Raw genomic sequence first — 26981 nt, 5'->3', positions numbered from 1 at the left:
GTTTTAATCAATACTAAAGAGTTATTGATTTCAAACAATTTCCTATGTCATGCTGAAAAGTTCCTTGTAAGCTCGTTTTGTCTTATTCCGAATTTACTGAGATCAATTTCTCATTACTAACTAGTTACTAAACAGCTGTTGTCAGTAAAAGTTAATAAAAGATCTCAGTGAGATAAGAGGAAAAATTTTAGGGACACATTTGTAGTACTTTGCAGCAGTTCAGTTGATCAGCCTCGTTTGGTTCCCGTTTTCAGATCAAATCTAGATGCATCAGTTTTCAAATGTTGGCGAAATTCACTGTTCTGATGACTGACGTTTGTGAATGAACTCCTCTTCCGCCGGGCCCCCCTTCAGTGTAGAAGTATTATCCCATCAGTGGCATCTTTTTTCATGTTTTTCAAAGAGATGGAAATAAACGAGAGTTTCTAGATCAGCTCTCTACAGTTGTGGTACCATTTTTGATCGAAGATGGAATGAAGGAAACGTACATAGATGCAGGTTTTTCAGCATAGATCAAAACAACAACAACAACAAAAAAAAAGCCAACCAAAAGAGTAAAAAGTTTTGTAATTTGTTTCCTCTTTTTAGATTTTTTTAACTTTTCTTCCATCTGTCCCCTCCTCCCTTCAATCATCCCCTACTTTCCTGCTATCTCCCCTCTCTCCCTGTTTTCCTGGGCACTCCCTCCAGCGCTCTCATCCTCCTTTTGTCCGCTCTCAAACTCCAAGAACGCCTTAGAGGTCAGAGGTCGGGAGGTTAACTGTCACAAAATAAGTATATCACTGCTGAAAGTCTTCAAGCTTGTTATCTCCTGCTGCAAGATTGCCTGAATGCGCACATGTCCCTGTTTGGATAGCTGGAACATGATCGCTAATGTTTCTGATCTACAATCCATTTTTTCTTTCCCACTTAGACAGCTGAAGAATCTGTGTGCAACTTAAAACGTCAGAGCATTAAACAGCATTTTTCCTCCTCAGCAGCGCTTATACTGCCTGATAATAAAATGACCGTGTCCGCCAGATGAAGTGAATCCATAGCAGCTGTTTCCACTTCATTACTGATGGACATTTAGAGCAGATTTATTGGTCAGATTGGAAACATTAACATGTGGTACAGGATATTCAATTTACGCAGACCCCCCCCCACCCCTGAACGCATCACTGCATAAATCTCTGTTGGACTGCGAAAATAAGTGAAACCACATTTAAACCAAACAGTTTTGTGCTGCTTTCGTCTGCGTTTGAATCAATTGCACGTATAGTTGAAAGGTTCTGGAATTATTCTGTAGCATTTACGTCATGGACGCTGTTAAATTTGGTTTCTGTTTAAGTAGATATTAAAAATAAATGCTTTGTTGCTGTAAAAAGAATCAAAAGTTTAAGACGCAACTTTCCGCCTTTTTTTATAACTAACTCCCTCCGCGGGGTGTTTGGTTTACAGGACGTAAATATCCGCTGCTGACCTTTACAGAGTGAATTAGAAAGCAGCAGGTTTTCTATGTTCATGGAAATAAAAGAGGCAGATACGACAAAACAGGAATCAAAGATAAAAACAATGGCGTAAAGTTAAACCAGAGAAGCCGATGGAAAAACGGCAGAGGAGGAAATTAAATCCCTCTGCAGCTGACCTTTAACGTTGGGGTTTTACTCAAAGTCCACAACCAGATAGGCTTTAACTTTACCTAAAGCTTTTAGCTTTGGTCACACTTACTTTGATAACTACAGGGTGCACATACTTTCCTAAATATGGCCTAAGTAATCTATACAATGGAGAAATTCAGTCATTTCACCTTGCAGAGGTTAAAATGAAATACTTTCTTTCTGAGTAATCTCCATCCAGTTGTGACAGAAGGTAACTCCAGAAGAAAGATGAAGACCTAAAATAGTGACAAATGGCTTTAATGCTAATTCTTCGCTTTTCTGCCTTATAGCCTTATTTCATATGCAAACGTGCCATTTCATCCAAACCTACTTGTGAAATATGCAAGATTAGGACTCGAAATCGGGCCAAAAGAAGTACGTAAGTGAGTAATCATATCGCCTCTTTTTTGTTTTTTTTTACAATAGATAAAAGAATTAAGTTAAATCATCACTTTTCAGAGCTGGTGTTAAATGTTTCTGAGTACATGGTGGTAGAAACAGGTTTCATTTCCTGTTATATCCTCAAAAATCGTAAAGAATTAAGCTGCAAATATAACACTGCAAATGACCCAAACTCATCTCAATTTAGTCATTAAGCTAAATGTTCACCATATTTGTTTTTGAGGTTGCCATGAAATGCATAATTACTTTGTTGTTGTTATTTTTGTTTGAGCATTAAAAAAAAAACAATAAGAGATGGTAAGTTTGACTACTTTTGTTATCACCAGCAAACACTGAAAGCAAACATTCACATTCATGTTGGCCAGATATAATTTTGATCAAAATATCAACAACCTAATATCACTGTTTTTGGTAGAAACCACATTTTTAACTGAAAATAACTTTGTAGTTAATGTAGTGGAGCAAAAGCAAACCAACACAGACATGAAGCAGTTCCTACAATCAACTAAATATCATTCAGTGACACACAGGGGAGGAAAATATTCAATCTGCGGTAGATTTTTTTTTTGGAGTTTCTAAAAGTGTGTTTGTTTTTTATTCGTTTTATAGACTAACATAACTTTTACCTCCCTTTTTGTATCCTAGCAGCAAAATTTGATACGTCCTTCCTCATGTTTTGAATAAACTGTTCAGTGTTCCCAATGCATTTGCACGTGCAAATGAAGAGATTTCAACTTTAATTTAAAGTATGTCTCGCATTTAATATTTTCATCTTTTTGTTTGACTTTATTTGCGTTATATTTGTTGAAGAAAATCTGCCGATGTAATATACAAAGATGACCCAGACTTTACAGTGCTGCTGTTGGCCTCAGTCCGCCCGTACCCAATACACACAGCAGGACCAGTAAAAAACTATTCCCAGACCAAAAAAAACCCAGCAGACTAAATTAACTCTGATCACATTACACCGACAGTTAGAGAGGAGGAAAACAAGCCGTTTGTTTTTTTGTTCATGCTGTTGTTTTCTCAGTGAGATGTTTTGTTGAGTGACCAGTCGTCTCTGCTGTTTCTGCACGACGGAGTCTGTGTTTAGGTCCTTGTGGCAGACCATGGTGACCAGGCAGACATCAAAAAAATGCACAACTGGCAGTGAAAGTTCATGATTTTAGTCAAGGAATTTAGTGTAAGCTGACGGTCTGGCGTTATGATAAACAGAAAACCTCCTCAAACGGTGTAAAACTTAAGGATCTCAACTAATTCATCTTTTTGCAAACTTTTTTTTTTATTTGGAAAGTGATGGACCCAAAGACAGGATTGTGACGCACAAACTTCTCATGAGGAACACTTGCTGTGGCATTTGTCTCCAATGGTCAGAACTCATCAAAATGTTGCCTACATGACTTAGTGACAGGCTAACTAAGGGGGCAGAGGTGAACATTTGGTGGAGTCAGGTGTTGGAGGGTCTTTGGAATTTCAGCCAGGAGGACAGGGAATGCCGGGAATGCCAACCATGAGTGAGAAGATGAGGGTGGGGTTGCTACAGGTCTGGAGGTCAGCTGGGATGGCTCCCAGACACCAAACCTGATCCAAGCTCCTTTTTCAATACAGATATTAAAGGTGACCTGTTATATTTTTCTGAAGAGGTTAAGATAGGTCTAAAGGCCATGCAAAACATGTTCATTGCTTGCACAACATTCTTGGTGTATAATGAGATTTTTAACCAACCTTGACATTAACCAAGAAATCATTACTGTTTAAACTTTACCTTTAATAACATAAAGTTACCTAATTTTTAAAGTGCAATCAGTAATACTTTTAGAACAAATTTATATCAGTAATTATTTCTTGGTTAATGTCAAGTTGTCATAACAAAGACATTTTGAATAATGTCAACTTTGTATTAAAAGTGTCATAATTTACCGAATGACGCTTTATGACAACAGTCATAAATATTCATGAAGGATTATTCATGTTCATGACAGGTGTTATGTCATGTTTATGAAAGTGTCATGACAGTCTTATTCAACCCCCTTCAAATAAAGTGTTACCGATTTTTGTCTAGTCATTTCTGCCTGCTTTAGGGACTCCTGTCACTTTAAATCCAAATAAGCTGATCATGGCTGCAAACAGATGCATAATTATACAACCATACCTCTTTGAAAAGTAGAAGTGGAGCCTCCAGTACAACCAACAAGAATCCAGCAAGTAGTTTCTGGATGGCAAGTCAACAATAAAACACTTGTCTTTTCCAGCAGCCGTTGTACAGTACAGACGGGGGTAAAACCAGCTGACCAAACTGGAACTCGGCTTGGAGTTGCTAGGTGGTTGGGAGAGCACCGCTGGGGTTGCTAGGTAACCCGCTATGCTTCACTGGGGTTGCTAGGAGTTGGGCAGTGCCTGCTAATTTGTGACGCTACATTTCGGGCGTTTTTGAAAAGGTTAACACCAAAAAAACAATAACTTATTGCCAAAAAACAGCTGGGTGGATTGTTTTTTAGTGCTTGGGAAATCCAAGTGGAAGTGCAAAAACATGCAAAATGTTAATTTTGTATGATAGATCCCCTTTAAAATATGTAGAAGGTTCAGTCATGAATGTTTTTTGTGTTTATTTTTGTGTTTATTCTTTTCCCAGTCAAACAACTATTTCTCAATAAAGGTCTTCAGTGCTGTTGGGATCCTTGCGCAGGAGTTGCAAATGATGCCATGAGAAATCTGTAGCCTGCATGTTGCTAATTTGATTGGGCAGACTTGGCAAGTTTAGTGATTGGTATGCAATGAGTCAGGTTGGTCCAAGTTTTCCAGTCCTTTCTTCTTACTTCAGCTGAAGTCAGACAAACGTTGCACTCACATATCAGATGAGATGACATGTTTCCAGAAGGATCAAACCTTTTAGCTGAGTCGTGACAGCATGAGCGACAAAGTAGCTGCATTGTGCGAAAGCCTTGCAGTGAGGCTCTCCATTTTGGTAAAGTTAGCTGGGTGAGAACAACTAGCCAGCAACAAAATGAGATGCAGTGATCTAATTTCACGTCCAATCAATCACAGTCCATTGGAGTCAGAGTAGCTTAGCTAACCACGGCACAGTGTAAACCAATCAGGATTTATCTGAAACGTTGTAAAAGTGAGCCAAATTAAAAGGGTGGATTGCTTCGGCTTTTGCAAAACCACATTTTCATCTGCATTCATGTTTTTCACCCCTCAGTTCCTGTATGTTCAGATTGTGGGTGTCTTTTTTTTCCTAACCTGTCCCAGGCTGCTGGGAACAGAGCCTAACTTGTCCATTAGTTATATTAGCACCTCGGTGTGGGGGCCCTGGCTTACTCAACCCCCTGGCTGAGACACACAAAAGGCTTAGAGCTGCCTGCTTTTGTCCTGCTGTAAGCTGAAGCTGCACCACAAAAACTCAGCCAGGTTCCAGATCCTCAGATAAAAGGTCTTATGATCCAGGGTGTGCTGTTTACGTATTAACACACTGGCTCATTACACTTACAATATTTCCTTCATTTAAGTTTGGACATGATTTATTAAGAGCTGCAGGATCATCACGAGCGTTTATAGCGAGAATAAAACAAACGTGTAGATACGAAGGAGCAATAACATCCTAATCTGAAACATACGAAACCTTCGAATGCTTCATTGTTATAACATTTACAATCAAACACATTAAGAAATGCCTGGTAAATAAACACACTGGATAATGTTTGTTTCATCTGAATTCAAACACATGTAAACTCATCAGCTTTGTGTCGTTATGGTTTATTAAACCAAATGTTCTGGGTGGTCAGATATGATGGAAATTGTGTAATAAAATTGTTTAAACATGTATTTCCTGTTACAGAAAGAAACTTGCTAGAGATACAGCTTCGTCCTCCATGGGAGTTTGTTTGTCAGTGTGTGAAGGGATTACTATTTTTACGCATGGGATTGGTCGCGGCACTGGAATGTAAAATAATCTTAATTTCTTTAAGTCAGAGGATAATGTTTGTAGAATCTGTTTCGCTTTTAAACACATGCTTCCTTGTTTATTGCGCAAAAATATTTGGGAAATGTTTTTTGACCTTTGGGTTGACTTTTACATTTTTCTTTCTTTCAAAATGAAGAATTTTATGAGGAAAAAAAAGTCTTTGGCGTGTTTGGGTTGTCTGGCATTCTTGTTTTAGGACATCATACAAATTACTTCTAACACTGTTGTCGAAATAGTAAAAATGTTCCTGATTCTCAAGCCAAGTCCTGAATGGAACGGTTAAATATTGTAAACTACAGTAAGGAAAATCAAAAGAAGCATACACTACTAATGACTCACTTGCCCTGCTGTGAGTATTAATGTGGACATTTTGCAAATAAATGGCCCCGACTTGGTATTTCTGCATTTTGGGATTTTTATCCAAGTTGAAATATGTTTCTTTTTTCTAACATGGAAAAATTTGATTGGAAAAACATGTGGCCTCGCTCTCAGTCTTCCAGGATTTTGGCACTGTGGTTTCTCAGTGGAGTGTGTTGACACTTTGAATCTCATATAATACAGAATTACTTGGACAAAACTAAAGATTTGATTTCCTCTAAATTGTGTTGTTGTAAGATAAGTGAAAAAGAAAAGTTTGATGGAAAAGTCTCTACGGCCATTAACTTGGCAGTTCAAACTGATTCCGTCAAATTTTGTATCTTGACAGAAAAGGAGAGAAAAGACACGTTTTTGACCAGCATGGAGGTGTGTAATGTATTCATAATACATTACACATTTATCTTTGCTGTAATGTGTTGGCTTATTATTTTAGTAGCTTGTTTTTATGACTGTAATATATTTGCTGACACTTGTTTAATGCAGCCAAAAAGGAAGGATTCATTAAGAAACAGCAGCCAGAAGTGAGAAGTACGTCCAATAAAACTTTGTGGTTGAGACAGAAATTCAACTACAATGTTTGTTTTTTTTTTTTTTTAATAGCTGGATAAACTACTTATTATCTGTGTTGCTAATTATTAGCAGTATTACGAGATGGTAACATATTTCTCTCCAGTTCATAACAGTTTGCTCTAGTGAGATAACAACCATCAGAAAGGCAAATAAATAGTTTAATATTGCAAAGTTTATGACATCTTATATATGCGGAGGCCATATTTGTTGTTGAACTTTGGGTTGCAAAGTTTTTACCAATTTAATGGCTTTTTCAGAAAGAATTGAAACCACTCTGAAAAATATATTTTTTTTTATGTTGCTTAATGTCAAAGTTTCACTTTAAGCTTTTTAAAACGTGCATATTGTTTATTATTGATTCTGCGTCATTTCTTTCCATTCTTCTTTTGTTTTTCTTTCAGCCTTTGGAGAAAAATGGACAAATCTCCAGTCTGACCAGCCTGAACGGACACTCGGAGGACAACACGCTAGCAGAAGGTTTGTGTGTGACTGTGATTGCGTGTTTGCTTTCGGTTGCCGCTCCTGCGGCCGATGCCGCGTTGACAAAAGTGACGGTGGTTGTGTTGTGTTTGCGTCTGGGATTTTGTAGTGTGCGTCTTAAGCGGCGGCTGGAGGTAAGCGTGTTTGCGTGGGGTCGGCTTTCAGCCCATGTGAGAATTCCTTGTCCACAGATGTCTTCGTGGCTCTGCGTGATCCGGCGCTGATCCTAAACTAATCCATTTGTCAACACTTTGCAGGACACCTACATGGACACACACACACACACACACATATGCAGGCATCCCAACATATTTTTATCTACTTTTCATCCCCTTAGCGCCGTCAAGTTATCACCTTTACAACACATTTCCGAGTTTAGTATGGTGGATTATGCAAAACATATGGTTTTCCTTCACTAAATCTTGGAAAGCTCTGACCTGATTGAATATCTGCTTAAATTCCCATGTGCACCGAGTCGCTCCAGCCAGACACATTCTCTTAGAGATAAAAACTAAAGTTCTGCACTGAAAACTAAAACATAAACTAAGCGTGCCTGAAGAAAGTTTTACGTTCAAACTCTTTAAGATCTAAAATATGCAGCGATTTATCTCTGCATCCCCTGCTGTGCTCGGCTGTCTCTAAAGCTTCATTTGTTTATTTTGTTTTCTGTTTCTGTCCTGTCTCCCCTGGTCTGGGAGGGCTGCAGGGGTGTGTACGGCTTCCCTAAATATTTAGCAGGCCTTGACCCGGGCCCCGGACAAAGCATCCTGTGCACTTCATAATCTGCTCTGGCCCAGGCGAAGGTGTAACCCTATCCAACACAGACATGTGTCACACGCTGTGCTGTCAAATTACCTTTTTATTAAGCTTTTTAATGAAGTGATTTTGTCTGTTCGTGGAGTAACCCAGCAGAAGGAGGAGCAGGGTGTTGAATTGTTGCTAAATCGGTGAAATTGAAGGTACAGAAGACAAAAGAAAGCGAGGATGGACATGCATAAACAAACACAATTGCTTTGAAAGAGCTTGCTTTGAGTTTTTCCTAAACACAGAATGGACTAAAGATGCAAGACAAATTTAAACATTGAGAGCTCTTGTCATTTTTGAGAAATTATGGAGGATAAAGGTCTTGAAAGAACGGGCAGCTCGGTACTGGTGCTGGTCACTCTAATCTGTGGTCTTTTTGTGCTTTCTGTCCTTTTGGCTGAATCTTTCAGGTATGAAGAAGAGACGAAACATTTCATACCCACCTTGAAAACTTTACCCGCTTTTACGACCCATTTATTATATTACTAGTTGTTTGCTGTAAGGATATTGACTTACAGGAAACTAATAAATAACATAACACCAGGATTTCTTGCATTTTAGTATAAGGCCATGTTTTAAAACCCAGCAAATGCTATCTGATCCAAATTGTAACTTTTCTAGCAATTTTCTTTATAATTCATGAAAATATTTAACTAGGAAAATAAAAAATAAAAAAACTCCAGGTAAGTCAAAGGAGAAGTACATGAGTGAAATTATTTCTTTACGGTTACAAAGGGGAAGTAATTTGGGACAAAATTGTTGTGGATGGTCACAAAGTGATTTTACAAGTTAGCAAAGGGATGAACCGATCGTAGCTACCAGCAACAATAATAATAAAAAAAGAAAAGGTGGATGTTCAGATAAAGACAGTGGGGGTGGCAAATATTTCAGATTTCATCAATGCTCTCACATGACTTTTTCCCCTAATTGAAAAAAAACATTAGTGTGTTTGAAGTGAGTCACATGGCCTCATAGAAAGACTGAAATTTAAAAAAATGTTGTGAAATGTGTTCGGTATTTTCCTTCTAATCTTTCTCTTCTCTTCCAATAAACCAAGGATAACATACGAGGAGACAAAAAAAAAAAAAAACGTAAGACGCATGAAGTTGTGAAAGGCCTTCAAGGCCACAGATTGGAGGAATGCAGGGGAGTGAGAGGAAAGGAGACACACAATGATATAAGGGCTTTCACATCCCACCACCGCTCTCTTGTCCTGCCTGATAAAGACAGCAGCTCATAGTGGGAGACAGGAAGAGGAGAGGAATCTGTCTGATAACGGTAAAAATAAAAAAGCCAGGAGTCGCACCAAAAGGCTGACATGTATGCAAACACACAGCCGTAATCAGGTACGCCAGGGTGTTTACAGCTTGGGGGACCAGCCCGGACGTGAAACTGCACTCACCCAAAGCAGCAGCCTGACAAACAGGTTTGAGGCAGTATCGATGAGGACGGTTTGGTTTTGGACTCTCCTGAAGGCGCATATGTGCATTTTGAGTTTCAGTTCCTAGCGAATGGGATCAAACGCTTAAAAAGACGTTCTGTATGTCGCATCCACAAACATCAAAACACTTTAAATAACATGATTTTATCATATTTTAACAAAAAGTGGTCTACAAATTGTAGCTTTAAAAGTCGCCTTGTACTTTTTGAAATCTTGACACCCTTTCGTTTGAAGGGCTCTCCATAAGGCTGACATAAACGTGATATAACACCAGTTATGAACAAGAAACGTCTTCATGAATGGTTATGTCATGAAGTTTAACTCGGTACATAATGACACTTTTAATGCAAAGTTCACACTTTTAATAGTACAACTTTGCATTTAACGTGTCATTATTTACTAACTGTTATGACAACAGTCATAATGATTCATGACAGTGTATTGTCAGTCTTATGCGTATCCCTTCAAATAAAGTGTTACCCACATTCCTAATATAATTTTTGGCTTTAAGTTCAGTTTTTACACCTATATCAATGTTCAGGGTGATTTTTTTTTTTTTTTTGCTCTTGGGTCAAAAAAGCTGCATCAAGTTGTCACTCACCATCAGAGCCAAAGTTGAAAATCAGTCCAAACTCGTTCTGAAGAAAAAAAGGAGTTTAGAGTGCTTGGTTTAAAGGAAGATTGACAAAATGGAAGTGCATAAATATTAGATTCAGGACCAGGCCACTGTGAGGAGGAAGGTACATGCAAAAAGCAAAAGGCAAAAATCAGGAGAGGTAAAAATAGATTGAGAAGTGGGGGAAAACAACAACAAAAACAAACGTATAAATGATGCTGTCACATATTACATCACCGCAAAAGCACCGGTCCTGCAAACTAAATCAAAAGTCATGTATAATACATGACCGTCTGCCAAAAATAAAACCACCTTTTCTCACTTTTTTGCTGTCTTTTCCAATCTAATTTGACTGGTAATTAGAGCTCGGTGTGGATGTTGACTTTGAGCCTTTGTGTTAACAACCGTTCCCTTTAGGTTGCTGGTTTTTAGCAGGGTGTGGGGCGTACGCAGCTGCAGCTGCAGATGCAGCGAGGACTCAAAGAATGACATCAGAGATGATGTCACTCGCTGGCAAGAGTGCTGACGCAGTCTCCAGGTTGGGTCGCAGATTTAAAAAGGCAACACACACATTTCTGGACTGCTTCACTGGGAGATAACGGGTCTGTTGGTGTTTTCACCGGCAATAAAACTAGACATGGAAATAAATGGGTGTGGCTCATTTGTTTGATTATCTTTAATCATCTAGATACTTTATGTATACAATAAAATGATCATTTTAAACCATTATTGCCTTTAATTATGCAGTTAGAATATTTCTAGTGAACCAGTGGACGGTTTATGTTTTAGTAAAGTTGCAATAAAGATAAAAAGTAACTTGTAACAAGATGGACTGAAAATATTTTGAAAACATGTTTTCTTTATAGTAATTTAAAATAATTCTACCTATGTTTATATTTGCATCTAATAATAAATTATTTTGGGAAATATTTGGTCGTTAGGTTGTTTACTGGTATAAAATCCCAAATGATGCCATAAAAATGCATCGCCATGGTTACAGAGAGGCAGTTCAAGACGAGTCAGTTTCTTTTTTTTAGCACACACAGTTAGAAACAATGTTTCAATCATCAGCAAGGCAATTATTCATTTTCAACAACAATAGAACAAAACAATTAAATGTAGACAGAGTAAATTAAACACGTATCTAAAAAAAATGGTTAAAATAGAACTAAAAGCAAATAAATGAAGGTAGGTTTTTAAAAAGATTTAAATGTCTGCAGCTCTTCACGCGCTGCATTTTTTTCCACTTAGTACATGCTTTTTGTTATTATTCAGGTTGTCCTTGTTTGATCCGAAAAGTGAAATCTGTAAATGTGACGGAAAAGAGGAAATTTGTAAGGATTTTTCTGGGTATGGCTGCATTCGAAGCTGTGCAAACGTATTGACAAATAAAGTTCAAATCAGAGATTTAATCTAAAAACCTGGGGCCAAAAAAGGCCATTAAAGTTTTACATTGTTTCTGACAATCAATGGCAGACTTATGAAGAAGTTTTAGTTTATCATAAATACACCAACATGCGAATCTGTCTCATATGATTTAATTGCAAGTCTGATTTCAGTGCTCCTCTGGGGCCTCTGCAGAGTTATGTTGCCAAAATGTTCATCATGCCTGTGGAAGGGACCTCTCCCTTCACTTAAGCTCTGTCTGATCTCAGCGCATGAGGCTTCGGGTTTGTAACACAATCCAGCCGCTGGATCCGCTCCTCTTGATTTTCTGCCCACATTGCTGTCGCATTCCAGCCTGCGACACTCACTTGCTGTTTACCCCACGAGCGGGAATAGTTTGTCTGCGACTTGTGTTGAAGGTGTCCTCGGATGACGATCCATCCAAAAGACGTGAAATTACTTTTCTCTTCAGGAAAAGGAAGAGACGCAACAGGAAAGCGTCAGAATCCCTGAAAGCCTCTTAGTCTCTTAAGATATTTGTTCTCCAGGCGGTGGTTCAATTAAAGCGAGTGCCTTTAAAGACACACCCACAGTAAGTTAGTACATGCGTAAGTAACAGTCAGAAACGTTCGGCTTCTAAGTGGACTGGACAGGAAGATTTATCTAAGCACAGCTTGGGTAGTCTGTTTTATAATTTTATAAAGGAAGCCTGTTCAACATCTTAGACGCTTTCGTTCGGACGCTGAGCAGGGATTATTTTTCTGCATATTTTCTGCTTTGTCAAACCTTTTTGCAAAAAGTGCATTTTGTGCACTTTTGATGGTTGACTTTATTGAAAATAAAATAAAAGACAAAGTTGCATACAAAAAATTAGAGCAAAAGTAAGCAAAAGAACAGCAGTAAAGTACACTTTCAGGTTCAAAGAAGGAGGTAGAATAATAAACTTATTTATTCACCCACAGCTCTTACATTAGTAGCATCTTCCAATAAATATGTTTTTTTTTTTTTTTTTACAAAAACACAACTTTAATTTGGGAAATCTGTAAAAAATAAGATAAAACAAAATAAAATAAATGGATTCTTAGCTTTTCTCTTGCTAAATTAAATTGTTAACCAGCCACATTCAGGCCTTTTTAGTACCAGAAACAAGAAGTAACTTAAGTAGAACTTTTTATCGAAACAGACTAAAACAACATAATGCTGCACTCAAAAGAAAATCAAGAGCAGATTAAGAACTCTCTGTCTGGAAAGAGTTGCAAACCCGTTTCTAAGATTTTTTTTGCTCCAGCAAACCACAGTGACAGACATGAAAAAACACCAAACAGTGGTAAACCTTTGTAGGAATACTCATATTACTCTAAAAGAGCATCTACAACTCATCCAGGAGGTCACCAAAGAAAACATCCAAAGCACTGCAGGGCTCATTTTCCTTAGCTGAGGTCAGAATTCATGACTCCACAATAAGGAAGAAACTGAGTAACTATGAGAGGTGAAAACTAATGACTATAAACTTTTTTCTAAGCTGTCCTGCCATAAAATGAACACTATCCTGGCAGCCGACCATTGTGGTGACACAGCGACAAACTGCATTGATTCCACATTTAGTTGGAAAGTTTCAGTCAAAAAAAAGTTGTGAACATGTGAGTCCTGTCCAGTCAAATTTCCAAGCTCAAAGCTTTCATGTCAAATAAAATAAATTAAAACTCCTCCCACCAGGACAGTCCAACCTTCCCGCCGCCCCGTCCGTCTTCAGCACCCACTCGTCTCCTCAGGCGCTCCTCTCTCATCTGTCCTGGCATCAGGGAATCTAATCTCTATCCTTAACTCCTAACCTCCCCCAGGCATATGGAGGGTTTTAGAGAATGGACCAAGAATGTGGCGGACCCCTCCTTCTCCCCCGTCATTACCAGCGCAGCAGCCGCTGCGACACTCCGAATTAGATATGATTTTTTTTTTTTTTTTTTTTTACCTCACAGACAAAACTGAGGTTGTGTCTGGAAACTAGCCACTCTCTTTATTCAAGTATTGTTAGATCAAATTTAAAGATTCGTTTATTCAACTGCAACCCGTAATTTTAACCTAAAAGTTGGGAATCATCTCGGTAATTCATTTTCGCTCATTTGTGTACGCTAATGTTCTCCAGGGACCCTCAAAGCGCACATCTCCGGTTTACCATGTGTACGTGCCAGCGTCCTTAAAGACAGGATGACGCCTGACAACAACTGGAAGGCCAAATTGCTGATGCAGATATCTCAAGAACGCAAAAGAAAGCGAGGACGTGTGCAACAGATGGCAAATTCTTGCAGAACGTGGTTCGGTGAAAGAGCTGCTGGACTCAATTTAAAGCTCTACGGTTTTTGGTTTCTATGAGAAAGCAGAACCGCTTTGTGTTTTCAGAGAATTGCGTGCAAGCTGGTGGAAGCATCGGCATCTCTTTCGACAATAGGAGCCGTAAACAATGTTTTCTGTCGCTTCACTTAGACGTCACAGTTGTACTGTTCTTCTTATCACGCTACATCGCGTAATTCATGTCCCCTGAATGGAACTGTGCACACAGTGCATGACCGTAACAGTAGGAAATGAGCAGCAGGAAGAGGAAGTGATGACGTGGAGAGCTGACTGCATTTCCTGTCCGACATTCTTCACCCATCGCTTCAGCAACAGAAGAACCGGGGCACTGAAGTGCAGGAAAAGAAAGTGGAGATTAAAGGGGATTAAATAGGAGGAATAAATGGCAGAGTGAAAGGAGCAAAAGAGCAAAACGTACAGAAGAAAGGAGAATTACACAGTGAAACAAATCTCTCTGGTCTCAGCCGGCCTCTCTCACCTTCTCCCATTTCCTCCACTTGTTTTTTTAACATCATCTTTTCCCGTTCTTGGAAGTGTGAGAGGCGGCGTCTCCGAAGCTGTCCGGTGATGTCATCCATTTCTATACGAGCCACAAAAAAAGCCGCCTCCACCCATCGCCTCGATTCCCCCACTTCCCTCTCCCTCCTGCCTGAACACGAGACCCCACCTCAAACATTCCTGAGTTCAGGCACGTTTTCTGATCCGACGAGATATGTGGGGCGTCAGCCACCAAACAACTCAGCTCTGCGTTGTTGAAGTTTGGTTACAAAATGTGCCGCTTGGATGAAGGATTGTTTTAATCAGAGCGTCCCTCGACTTATTTTCATCTTGTGAAAGTTTTTTTTTGTCAATAAATTACTTTTCTGAGCTGTCGAGGCATTTTAAGACACCGCCACAACATTTTCTGTTTGATCTGATGACAGAAATGAAGAAAAGCCACCTCCCAAAAAAGCCAACTTAATTTTACTTTCTGCTAAACAAGCAGAAAGGCCCCCTGAAGACTCATAGAGGGATTGAGAGTTATTTCTCAACTAAAATCCAGCATGACTGTCATACTTTAAAAGCTAGTAGAGGCTGTAGGGATATGTACTTTTTTATTTTTTATTTATAGAACTTTTCCACTGAAAGGATTCAAGTGCTTGACCAGGACTTGTGCTAGATTCAGTTCTTGACTGGTTCTATAAAAAAAGAGAAATAGTTCATGTTTCAAAGGCCTGAAAGTCAAGTCAGAGTCATGCTAAATATCAAGCTATTGTTTTATTAGCCATTTTTGGTAAAAAATTATAGTGCTTGACAGTAACTGCACATATCACATGTACACAACATACTTCATTGATCCCGGAGGGAAATTAAATATAATATTTATCCCAGCACTGTATTGATACTGGATCTTGGGGTCCAGAGCCAGAACCTGGAACTACCAATAACCAGTGCTAAGCTGGGTCTTGCACCAGTCATGCCCTGCAACTGGTTTGATGAAATGGTCGCTTTTCATGTAAATCTTTCATATAATTAATATTGATCATGCTCCTTTAGTATTTGAATAAGATCAACACTGTTGGATTTCTGCAGATATAAACTTTTTCAAATATTAATTGAGCTTACTGTACTGTTTGATAACTAGGATCGATTTGAACGCACGTATGAACGATTGAATTGAAATTATTTTATAGAGATGGCATTTGTTGTGGTTTGGCGCTACATAACTAAAACTGAACTGAATTGAATATTTAAAAACATAAATGTCATTTCTATTTTTTACCCATTGTTGGCTCATTTTGTATCTTGAAAGGCGCTTTATAAATAACCACACAGTTCTAAAAAGTTACATTGCTATTAGCTTGTGTTGCTAATAACATTTAGCTTGTTGTTGAGGACAGATACATCCTGCTCGTTTTCCCAACTTGCAACTGGGAAATGTTCAAGACCAGAGATAAATGCATCACAGGATAACCAGCCACCGGCTCTTGTTTACATCCATCTGCTTTAGCTTGTAATCGAGAGTTAGCTGCTCGTCCCATTTGAGTCTCACCTGTTTGAAGTAAAGATCATTTCGTCTCTTTGGACTCAGCTGGTCAGTGTGCGATCTCAACGCCCTAATGATCAAATAAAACACAAAGAAACTGTTCTAGCCATTCTTGAGCTCCTACCTTTACAATAAATAAATTGCAGTTAGTTGCCTTGTCATGACTGGGCCACAAGAAGTTCGAGACGTTTAACAGCTTAATTTGATTATTAAGGCCAACAAAGAGAAACGGACAACTATTTTGGTGTTGGATTGAGTTAAGAAGACATTTCCGGTTTGGATTTTAGCTTTACGTTGACTTGATCATTCATCCATGAGGAAGACAGTTTGAGAAACGTTAATATTCAGCATTCATTCAGGCTTATGTGGCACACTTCAAGAGAGACTGATAAGCAAAAAGAAAATTGTTCCTCTATAGTGTATCGTTTTTTATTGTCTGCAGTTTCCCTCTGTTGTCTAAATAAAAATGTGTCAGTATGTATGGAAGTCCAGGAATGTGACTGATGTGGGTGAGTCACATGAAGGAAGTTCAGAGGGAAAAAGGAAATGCGGGTCTGTTTTACTCCATAAATTCCCACCAGCCTGACTCACCATCCACTCAGCACTACGCGCCACTGTAGTGGTCGTTATGTAGCAGAGCACAAATAGTCGCATACCCATCAGATGAGTCACAGGGATGAAAGAAAGCGTCACCATTGCGACACATTTAAAGTGTATGACTAATATGAAAATAGTCCTTTGGGTACCGACTGTTTTTTAATCCATAGCTGGAATAAAAATGATATTCCTATGACTGAGTACATGTAACTTTGTTACCAGTTGGAGAGAGGACGCCTCACGCAGCACCATTTCAAGGGTCTCCTCCTGCATAATGTTATAAACAATAATTTTGTTATCCACTGAAATTCTCTTTCCGAAATGATCTCTTATTAGATTTTCAACATCCTCCGCTTAATTCAACGCACACAAACATCCACACAACTCACACTCCTGCCTGCTCTGACGGGACGGTTTGCAAAGCGACGTTTGCAGGACGGACAAACAGATTTAATGACTCGCACATGATGAAGCGCCAAAGGTACAGATGCATACCTGTAACCTGGAATCTCAGACGCATTCTGCATGAGGAAGGGAGGCGGGGGGGACGCTGATGTCAGACTTTCAAGCTTCTCGATCGCTGCTGTTATCACTCGGTTGGGAGCCCTTTGTCTGGAATTCACACATTCTTGTGGGACAATGCAGAAGTGTGACAGATCTGATTATATGCCGGTATTTACCTGAGGAATTATCTGCATTCCTTCTGGTCTCTCCCACCGCAGACCAAAGCTGAGGTAAACGTGTCTGCATTGGCGCAATCGAGAGGGCCCCCTATTAACATTCAAACATCAGGAGCCGTGTGGAGACTTGGCGGCACTCCCGGTTCATGATTTAAGTTGAGGATCTGGATATGAATAATCATGTTCAAGGACAAGTTTTGTGCTTTTTCTATTAGGCTTTAGAAGCTGAACGAAAGCCAGCTGGGAGATTGGTGTTCATATAAAGTGCTGAAGTTCACTCTGGGTTACCTCAATCAGCATTCCTGCAGGACTTTTGACATGAGCCATGATATACAAGGCTGGACGCCTCCTTTTTTAGGAAAGCCAGAGAGAACCTGTATTTAGGACTGCTTTTTAAAAAAAAAATCCCAAAAAACAAGAACGAATAGGATAAAAACCAGCCTTCTCTGAAAAAAAAAACAGCTGCTTTAAAGATGCCTTCAGTTTTTCCAAACCTGAACATGTATAAATATGTGAGAGTTAAAGGGATCAATTTTATTCAATTTTAAGATGATTAACTTTTTTTTTTCATCTGTGGTGAAAACATGGTGGTGGCAGAATCATGCTGTGGGGTTCCAGTTAAATCCTGCCTTGAGAAGCTGGAATCAGAATAAGCTTTATTTGCCAAGTTTGTTGCACAGAAACAACAAATTTGACTTCCACTTTGTTCTCAATGTAGAACCATTTTTAACATAAACACTGTCATTCCATAATTGAGCAAATGCTGCAACAAAGCTTATTTCTCTGATTAAAAGTGCATTTTGAACCTTCAAGTAGAAATTAAACAATTTTTACAAAACCCACATGTCTATGTAAATGTTGTTTATCGGCCTAATGTAATATTCTAATCTTAAATGTTATCTTTACTTGAGCTATATGCTGAAAATTATCATACTTTACTGAAATAAAGGCTTTAAAACATAAGTCTGTATGTAACTCAGTTCATCTTGTGAACTGAGTTGCTGAACTACATGGACCTTTCAGTAATTTTCCAATTTATTGATTAGGTCTGGAATGTTAATATATATATGCAGTGTTTATTTTAAAGCAAAACGCTTATAAATCCTGGTTAAAATTTGAGGTTCATTTTCCAGCAGAACTATAATCATAAACATACAGCCAGAGACATGGTGACTATTTTAGATGAAACTATATTCATGTGTTGAAATGGTCCAGTCAAAGTCCAGACCCAAAACCAAATGAGAATCTAAGGACTTAATGAGCTCTTCATAGAGACTCTGAATTCAGCCTAAATTAATAGTCAGTTTCTAGATGTGCAAAGCTGGTGGAAGCATCACACCGCAAGAGATTTTTGCAGCAGTGAATGTAGCAAAATCCATGCCACACTTTTCAGATTTGTATACTTTTTTTATACTTTTGGCACATTCTTGATACTTTCAGGCTGTCAGTAGTGAAGACTAAATTGAAACATCACATGACGCGCATCAGATGTTGCTGGACGATGAGTTCTGAGGGAGTGAAGAGGAGAAAGAGGAGGATGGAGGGATGAGTGGGGACAGGGAGGAGGCGCTGGGGGAGGGGGGGGATGTTCATTCAGAACAGCTGAAGAGAGCCAAGGGGAGGTGGGAAGAAAAGAAAGGGGGAGGCAGGGGTGGTCCTAACCATGACATGTGTGTCAGTCAGTTGAAATGTGTGTGGAGACCTCTGTTCACTTCATTCTGCTGACTGACTGAGGAGCGCTGGAAGTGAGAAGAAACAACTCAAGCCCTCAGAGGGACACACAGGAGGGAAGGCTTACTTTTTACAAAGTGTGAAGAGAAGGGAAGGAAAATAGTAGACTGCTAGAGCTTACTCGTGATTTTTTCTTTCTTCTTCAGTTTTCAAAATCTTAAGTTGTTGCATCTTTTTTTTTTTTTTTTGAGGGGGGGGGCTTGCTTTTCTTCTGGCTTCTCCCAATGCTTGGAACAATTACTTTAACAGGTAAGAAGAACTTTTTATGTCTGAAACACTGTTGCTTTTTGTGTCTGTCAAAGTCAGAATGAAGTCAAACTGTTTATGTTGTAAATCTGTATCCATTCATGTGATTTGAATATAACGGGACTCATTCAAGTGTGTTTTCCTCGTGTAAGTGAGTGGTTGCCAAAAGCATTGTTGCACTAAGGGTGTGGTTAGTTTGCGTTGTGGTTTCTGGATGTTTTGGCATGGATGAGTGATCTCAGTTGGAGAAAGCTTTGCCTAGATTACCGCAGAACATCACAATGTAAAAAAAGAAAATCTGCTCTACTGAACTTTGCAAACACATTTCCCAGCAATAATCTCTGGATTTATTATCCTGAATGAGTGAGAACATCTTAAACATGTTTCAAACTTTGCAGTGGAAAAACGTCCGTCAAATGTCCATCTTTGATTTTTATTTTTTATTTTTTATTGTACAGACCAACATCTGAGCCAACACACTGCATCCCATGATGTGAGGTGTTTTATTAGATTAGTGGGACTCTAACTCCGGGTGGGGATATTTACTCACGGAGGATGTGTAGGGAGAGAGAGAGAAAGAGAGAGAGAGAGAGAGAGAGAGAGAGAGAGAGAGAGAGAGGGGCGTCTGGAATTGATTGCATGCCAAAACACATTCTCTTTCCCAGTTTTCTTCATCTTAACTCGACAGGGTGGTTTAAATAGAGCAGGATTGCATCACGATAAATTAGAAACTCTCCGGTTTAGTGCGATGTTGTTTTATTTGAGTGGATAATAACTGTTGCTGTCCTCCTCCCTCTGCACAAACAGAGATGCTCTGACCACACCTTTAAAGATGTTTGTGTGTGTATGTGGGGGTGTTAAGTATCGTCCCCGCTGGGGGAGGGTGACGATGTCTCCTTGCCCTGTTTTTAACGGACTGCTATTGTTTTAGAACTCCAGACCCAGACTAAAGTATTTGCATGTATTTGTATACAGTCTCTTGCCCCCGCCCTTGCAGATAGAGGCGACCCCCAAACGAGTCATGCAACAGAAGCCCCAACAGAAACACAACCTGACTTCAGCACAGACCTCAGTAGATTAACAACAACAATCGGTTATTGGCTGCAGCTGTGATATTTGATATCGCCCCTCACACACGAGGATCTGTGTCCTGCTGAGATAAGCATCCCAAATATGATGGCGAGTGTCAGGAATATGCTACACCCTCGTCCCCGCTTCCATCCAGCTTAACTTTGGATTCTTCCTGGCCTTTGCTCGTCCTCCTCCGCCAAATATTTACAGTCCCAGGACTTTGACGGTTGGTTGAGCAAGAAGAAAGAGATCAAAAAGATGGAGAAGATGCCAGCAGTCTGTAAAATCAGCATGGTTCCTGTTTTATTGACGGTGTAGGTACACAAAGAAGTGGCTTACTTACAGTGTGACCCCTCCCACGCTCTTCTTTAATAACCTTTTCTGTTCTGGGGCCTAATAATTGAAAACAGCTCAGATGAACTGGTGTGAATTTATGAATTTCGATTAGATTAGTAGTAATAAAAAATAAAAAGTACCACACATGTTGGAGAAAAAGTTACAAAACCTTTATTGTCACTTGAATCATTTTCCTGCAGTAAGGCAGTCAAACTCAACAATTTAAACGTCCTGCTAACTGTAGCCATTTTCGATAACAAAAAGGTCGACCACCCCCCCTTCCTTTATTTTCCAGGGGCCAGAGAGGGCTTGGAGGCTATTGTGTTTTTGTATGCTTGTGTCTGGTTTGGGAAGGGGGGGTGGGACCCCTTCCATCCTGCTGTGGTGGAATTTGGGTCAAGGGGATTGGGACTTATTTTAAGGAGGGATACTGAAAGGGGGTTGGGAGGGTGTTGCATTGTTTAATTTGAATAGTACATGGGCAGAGGCAAGACACAGTTTAACTAAAAAAAGGAAACAAACATTCTTGAAGTCTCTTGCTATTTAAACTCACACTACATTGAGCTCATCTTAAAAAAATGTTGGGTTGGGCATAATTTTCATTCCTCTTAAGGCAGAAAAGTCAGGAATGTTCTTCATTACACTTTTAGTAGATAAATTAAGAGTGTTTAAAAAAAATAAAAAAACATTCATCTTTTATTGCCCAGGCAACATTTTCTGCATTTGAACGTTAAAATATTCTTGGTACGCCGTCTATGCCTATAATTCAGAAAAAAGGGACGTGGGCCGATGTGCAGTTTAACATTTTTGTGTGGAACGACGACATCTAAATTATAGAGATTTACTAACCAGATGAGTTCAGTTGGAAATGACCAAGAACCGAGTTGAAACTCTACAAAAAAATTATATTTCAGTTTATCGAATATAATTTTAGCATATATTTTTTTGTAAAGAAAAACAAAAAAAAAACAAAAAAAAACCCAAGAAATTTATTATGCAACCGCTAATGTAATATTCAAGTTGGCTTCATTAACTGGCGGATTATTTCCCACGATGAGCTTGGTTTAAACAGCAGTTTAGATGCTCTGTGTGTAATCCTGCAACCTGACTCCTTGAGCATAAATCATTCTAGGATTTTTTTTAGAGACCCCAGGGATTTTAGACGTGAAATTTCCCAGACTGTAGTAAGATCTGAGGAGCCTCCGGCAGCCCCGCTGCTCCCCTCGGCAAAACGCCTACATTTGTCAAAATACTGACAGACCGACATGTTGAATGTGTGGTTTATGTCTGCTATCTCAGCTATTATTGCAACATTTGCCCAACATGTGTTCAGCTGCAGAGGAATGCCTACAGTGAGATAAGTGTCTCTGTCTGGACCTTAAAAGCGCCACAATGAAGCCCCAACACATCTCAGAGTAGCGTAGTAATCTAAAAACTGCATTAGCACGCATTAGTGTACCATTACAATTGAGTATGTGTATTATTTATCTGTACTGATGCCCTTATGCTTTTCCCCATTTGCACATAGCAAAGTTATACCAACGAATAGCTACCAGGAGTTTAGGATCTTTACAAATACCTTTTTTTACTTAAAGCGTTATATGAAATATAGAGCAAGTTATCCTGACTCTTCAAGTGATTTGATTTCCTCATCATTAAATGAAGGTTACAGATGATAGCTTTATATGGACATCATGGGGATTTCATTTGGAATCTTTCTACGGCACAAATGTGCACACAGAGTCAAGTTTATTAGTTTATTACAGAGTCAAGTAATAAACTAAATTGAGAAATTTGATCAAAGTCTTACAGAAAGCCCTTTCTTTTCTTGTCATTTCAGTTGGCCAGCCAGATGGTCTGCCGCTGGGTCAGAAGGAAGAGGTTTCGGAGAGTACAGAAACTGCCCCGGCTGACGGGACTCCTCATGTAAACGGCGAGAAAATGGAAAAAGAGTCGCCAAGCGCAAATGATATCTCCGCTGTTGAAGAGAAGGTAGCAGAGGAGAAGACGGACGACGCAGGTGAGGTTGGCTTCAAGAAGATTTTCACCATCGTGGGCTTGAAATTCACCCTTAAGAAGGACAAAAGTGATGAGATGGACCCTGTGACGCTTCTAACCGTTAAAGACAAAGAAGAGGAGATCAGCTCAACCGAAGAACCTGCAAAGGACAAGGAGGACGCTGTAGCTGAAGAGAAAACCCCATCTGACGAAAATAAGGCCCAGACAGAAGCATCTACCCCCGAGGGAGAGACCGCTAACAAAACAGACAAAGATGAATCCACTGACACTCAACCTGAAGGCACTGCTGCCGAGGCTGCTGATGAAGAAGTCAAGGAGGAAAAAGCAGAGAAGGAAGCAGAGACCACACCTCCACCCAAGGAGACTGGTATGTCCCCCTTCAGAAAGCTCTTCTTCGTGGGACTCTTCTCAAACTTGAGAAAAAAATCCAGCATCAGGAAGACAAAGGAAGAGGAGGAAAAGGAGGCTGCTGAAAAAGAGGAAATGGCTAAATCAGAAGAATCCACTGCTGAGGAGAAGGAGGAGAAAGACGTGGCAGAGCAGTCAGTGAAGGATGAGAACGTCGTGTCAGAGGAGGGAACCAAAGAGGAGGCTGTTGTAACAGAGGAGGAAACTAAAGAGCAGACAGCAGAAACTCTTGTGGAGGCAAAATCTGAACCTGAGTCCAAGCATGAAGCTCCCAGCACCCAGGAGGAGGCAAAATCAGATGCCACCCAAGAGGTTACAACTCCAACTGAAAGCATTACTGATCAGAGCAAGCATGAAGACCAAAAGGCTGAAGCGAGTGCAGACGAGAAGGCTCCAGCTGAGGTGAATGCAGAGGCTGAGCTGCAGTCATCACAGGAGAAGTCCAAGTCCCACGGAAGCCCCTTGAAGAAGCTCTTCACTGGAGCCGGCCTGAAGAAACTCTCAACTAAGAGACAAAAGAACAAGAAAGAGTCAGAGTCAAAGCTCACAGAGTCTGGGGAGCAAGGGACAGAACAACCCCAGTCTTCCGCTGAGTCCGAAGAGGCTGCTAAAGTTGACAGTGGGCCCTCGTCTCCAGAGACCTCAGGAGAGCATCCTGTGGCTGCAGAGGCAAACCAACTCGAGTCCAGTCAAGAGACCGAAGGGGAAGTTGCATCTGATGGTGAGAAGAAAAAGGATAGTGTCATTGCCTCCTTTAGAAAACTGGTAAGCCCCAAGAAGTACACCAAAAGGTCTTCTGATAGTGAAGATGAAGGCACAAGTGACAAACCAGTTAAGTCTGCCACTCTGTCCTCGTCCGAGAGCGCTCCACTGGCAGAAAAAGGTGCTGAGGAGGAAGAGGGGAAAGAAGACAAGGGTCCAGAGGATGAGCCAAAAACTGAAAACACAGAGAAACTGACCAGTAGCACTGAGGAGACCAAGAAGAAAATGGACACCTCTGTATCCTGGGAGGCTCTGATGTGCATGGGTGGACCTAAAAAGAGGACAAGGAAGACCTCTGACTCTGATGATGAGGAGACCAAAGCTGAAGAGGAGACGACAGGAGCAACAGTTGCAGAAGAAGAAGACGTGAAAGAAGAGGGAAAAAACGAGGATGTCACTGACGCTTCCCAAAATCCTGAAAATGAAGAGGTGGCTCCCGCACCCGAGCCAGTAAGTGCACCTCCTGTGAGAGAGTCACCCTGGAGCACACTGAAACGCTTGGTTATGTCAAAAAATAAGCCCAAAAGTGAGGAGAAGCCAGACGGGGGTGCTGACCAAGCACAGCAAAACAATGAAACACAAAAAGAAGAGTCCTCTTTCTCTTTGAGGAAGCTCTTCCCCGGACGCAAGAAGAAGGTGGTGGAAAAGCAACCATCTGCAGACCAGGGCTCAGCCGAGGAGGACTCTGACACCCCAGCTGTGGTTCCTCTCTCAGAGTATGACGACCAAGCTGAAGTAGCACAGGAAGCACCGAAAGAAGCAGCTACAGTGCAGAGTAAAGTGTCTGCTGAGGATAGAGCACCGTCATGGATTCCAGCCAGCATTGAAGGTGCAGAAGACCAACATGATCAGCTGAGTGATATTCCAGAGGAGGCGGAAAATGCTGCTACGCCTAAATCCGTCGACACTGACATTGCAGAGGATGAAACCGAAGACCTGGTCGCTCCTCCTAAAGGTCTAGGTCGCACAGGACGTAGACTGTCCACCGCCGAGGTGAAGCCTATTACTCCAGCTCCAGCTGCGGCGACCTCCCCTGTTCCACAGGGTCCCAGGCAGAACAATGCAGAAGAAATCATTGGTGCTATTGAGGCTCAGATCACTGAAATCCCCACCCAGACATCTGTGACTCTGGAAGATGTTCCTCTCGAAAAGGCTTCTGAAGAAACCGAGAGTGACCCAGAAACGGAAAACGCCAAGCCTGTAACCATTGCCCTCCTGGAGAAACATGTGCAAGGTGAGGCCTCGGCTCTTTGTACCGGTCTTGTGACAAAGGAGATTGCTGAAGTTGCTGTGGAGGAGCCTGTGGAGCCTACATTAGAAGACCTGGTACCTGTTGGCCATGCTACTGATATTGAAATGGTGGCTGAGGAGAAGCCGTTAGAACCAGAAGAAGCTGCTGTTTCAGAAGATCCGGTGCTCCAGGCTCATGTTAACAAAGTCCAAACTCTGGAGCTTGAGCCTCTTGCAGTCAAATTGAGTGAAGTCGCAGAGATTGAAGTGGCCAGTCAGAGCTACGAGCCTGAGATTGAGAAGCTTGGAGCTGTCAGCACAGAGACCTCTGAGGTCATTCAGCCCACAACACGGACGGAGAACTCCCCTAAAACTGTGATCAGTGCTATAGAGCCTATTCCAGAAACGGCTGTCTGCATCCAGAGTGTAGAGGTCTCTGAGGTAACTGTGGAGTCCAAGGAGGGTGTGATGGATGTAGAAGAGGTGGCCGGAGAAAATCAAAACGTAGAGGGGGCTGAAATTGCTCTCCCTGGTGTTGTGCCAAGTGAGGAAAGCGCTGTAATCACTGAGACAGTGTTGCTTGTTGCTCCAAATGAGGCCAAGAAGAACACAGAGATCGAGACTCAGAGTGCGGTCATTGCAAAAACTGTCATCAAGGAGGCTGTAGATAAAGTTTTAGAAGATGCACCACAACCCAAAAAGCCAACAGCAACCATCCCAACACCGGTTCAGGCAACAGCGACCACAGAGGGTGAGACCGGCATCACAGCTGACCAAGTTGTCATCACTGACACCCCTGTTCCTGACGTCTATGAGAGACCGGTCCAACAATCCCCTCAGCCCTTATGTGTTGCCATGGAGGTCATAGAGACTGTCCCAATAGAGATCACAGAAAACATTAAAGAGGATAACAATGAGGAGGAGGAGGAACCCAAAAAGGACTTGAAGAAAGCCGTGGAAGTACAAGTAAGTGAAGATGCTGTCATTGAGGAAGAAGTAACAGAGATCAAAGGCGAAGATGTTGAAGAAAGTGAAAAAGATCAGGAGGGAGAAGTGAAAGAAACCTCCGAGAATGGGAACAAGTCGGAGGCCCCTTCAGAGGAGAAAAAGGAGAAGGCGGTCGAGACCCACATGCCGACACAGGTGGTCCTGCAATCGGCCAACGAGGTTGAAGAGCAGCCCGTGAAAGTAGAAACCGTGGATATGCTGGATGGCGAGAGTTCAAACACCAGCGCGACAGCTGAGAATCCTTCAAGACAAAACAAACTCCCAGACCTGACGGAAGAACCTCAGGAGTCCAGTTCTGCTGAAGCTGCTGCTGCTGACAGTCAACGCTTGGACGCAGACGAAAGCCAGCTGGAGCAAAAACCATCAGCAAAGTGTGCGGAGGTGATGGCGCAAGTGATCGAGGTGATTGAGGAGGCTGTGAAGGAGATCGAGCCTGTGTCTACAGAGATCACAGCAGCATCATGAGCAGGTAAGACTACAAAAGTATATCTTTTTATTTAAAGCAAATCTTTTACTAAATAGTGTTGGGCGAAAAGAAGCATGGATTCTTTTGCTGGCTTATCAAATGGTGTTTTTCTTTTTTTTAAATCAATGGGTCCTACTTTTATTAGAAAGTAGGGAGGGGATTTGCACACCAACTAGATGAAAAAGCTTTTGTTCAGGCTTTGAGTAACCAGGGTACCTTTGATATCAAAGCAGGAATGCCGCCATTGACCCCCGTCTTTGTGGGCTCAGGTCTTAAAGGGAACCGGTGTATGTGAGGGGCAGATGAACTTGTGCTGAAAGGCTGATTATGATTCCTCTGCTCTCTCCTCCTGTTTTTCTTCTATCACCGGC

At 40.8% G+C, this 26981-nt stretch overlaps 1 protein-coding gene across 2 annotated transcripts in view; it reads left to right on the top strand.

The window, feature by feature from the left end:
• The window catches only part of akap12b (A kinase (PRKA) anchor protein 12b), a 42582-nt gene that overhangs the window by 14351 nt on the left and 1250 nt on the right, over positions 1-26981 (top strand). Inside the window, exons 2-3 of one of the 2 annotated variants that reach the window (XM_007547278.2) lie at positions 7356-7431; positions 22558-26613. In XM_007547278.2, the coding sequence (XP_007547340.1) occupies positions 7356-7431; positions 22558-26609 (4128 nt within the window). In that variant the 3' untranslated portion in view covers positions 26610-26613. Of the gene's footprint in view, positions 1-7355; positions 7432-19038; positions 19314-22557; positions 26614-26981 lie in introns of those variants that run through there. The other variant, XM_007547289.2, reaches the window with a different exon arrangement.

Source organism: Poecilia formosa, unplaced genomic scaffold (assembly GCF_000485575.1).
Source record: "Poecilia formosa unplaced genomic scaffold, Poecilia_formosa-5.1.2 Scaffold1, whole genome shotgun sequence".
Taxonomy (NCBI): domain Eukaryota; kingdom Metazoa; phylum Chordata; class Actinopteri; order Cyprinodontiformes; family Poeciliidae; genus Poecilia; species Poecilia formosa.
The sequence above is the reverse complement of the archived record's forward strand: the minus strand, read 5'-3'. Positions and strand labels throughout refer to the sequence as shown.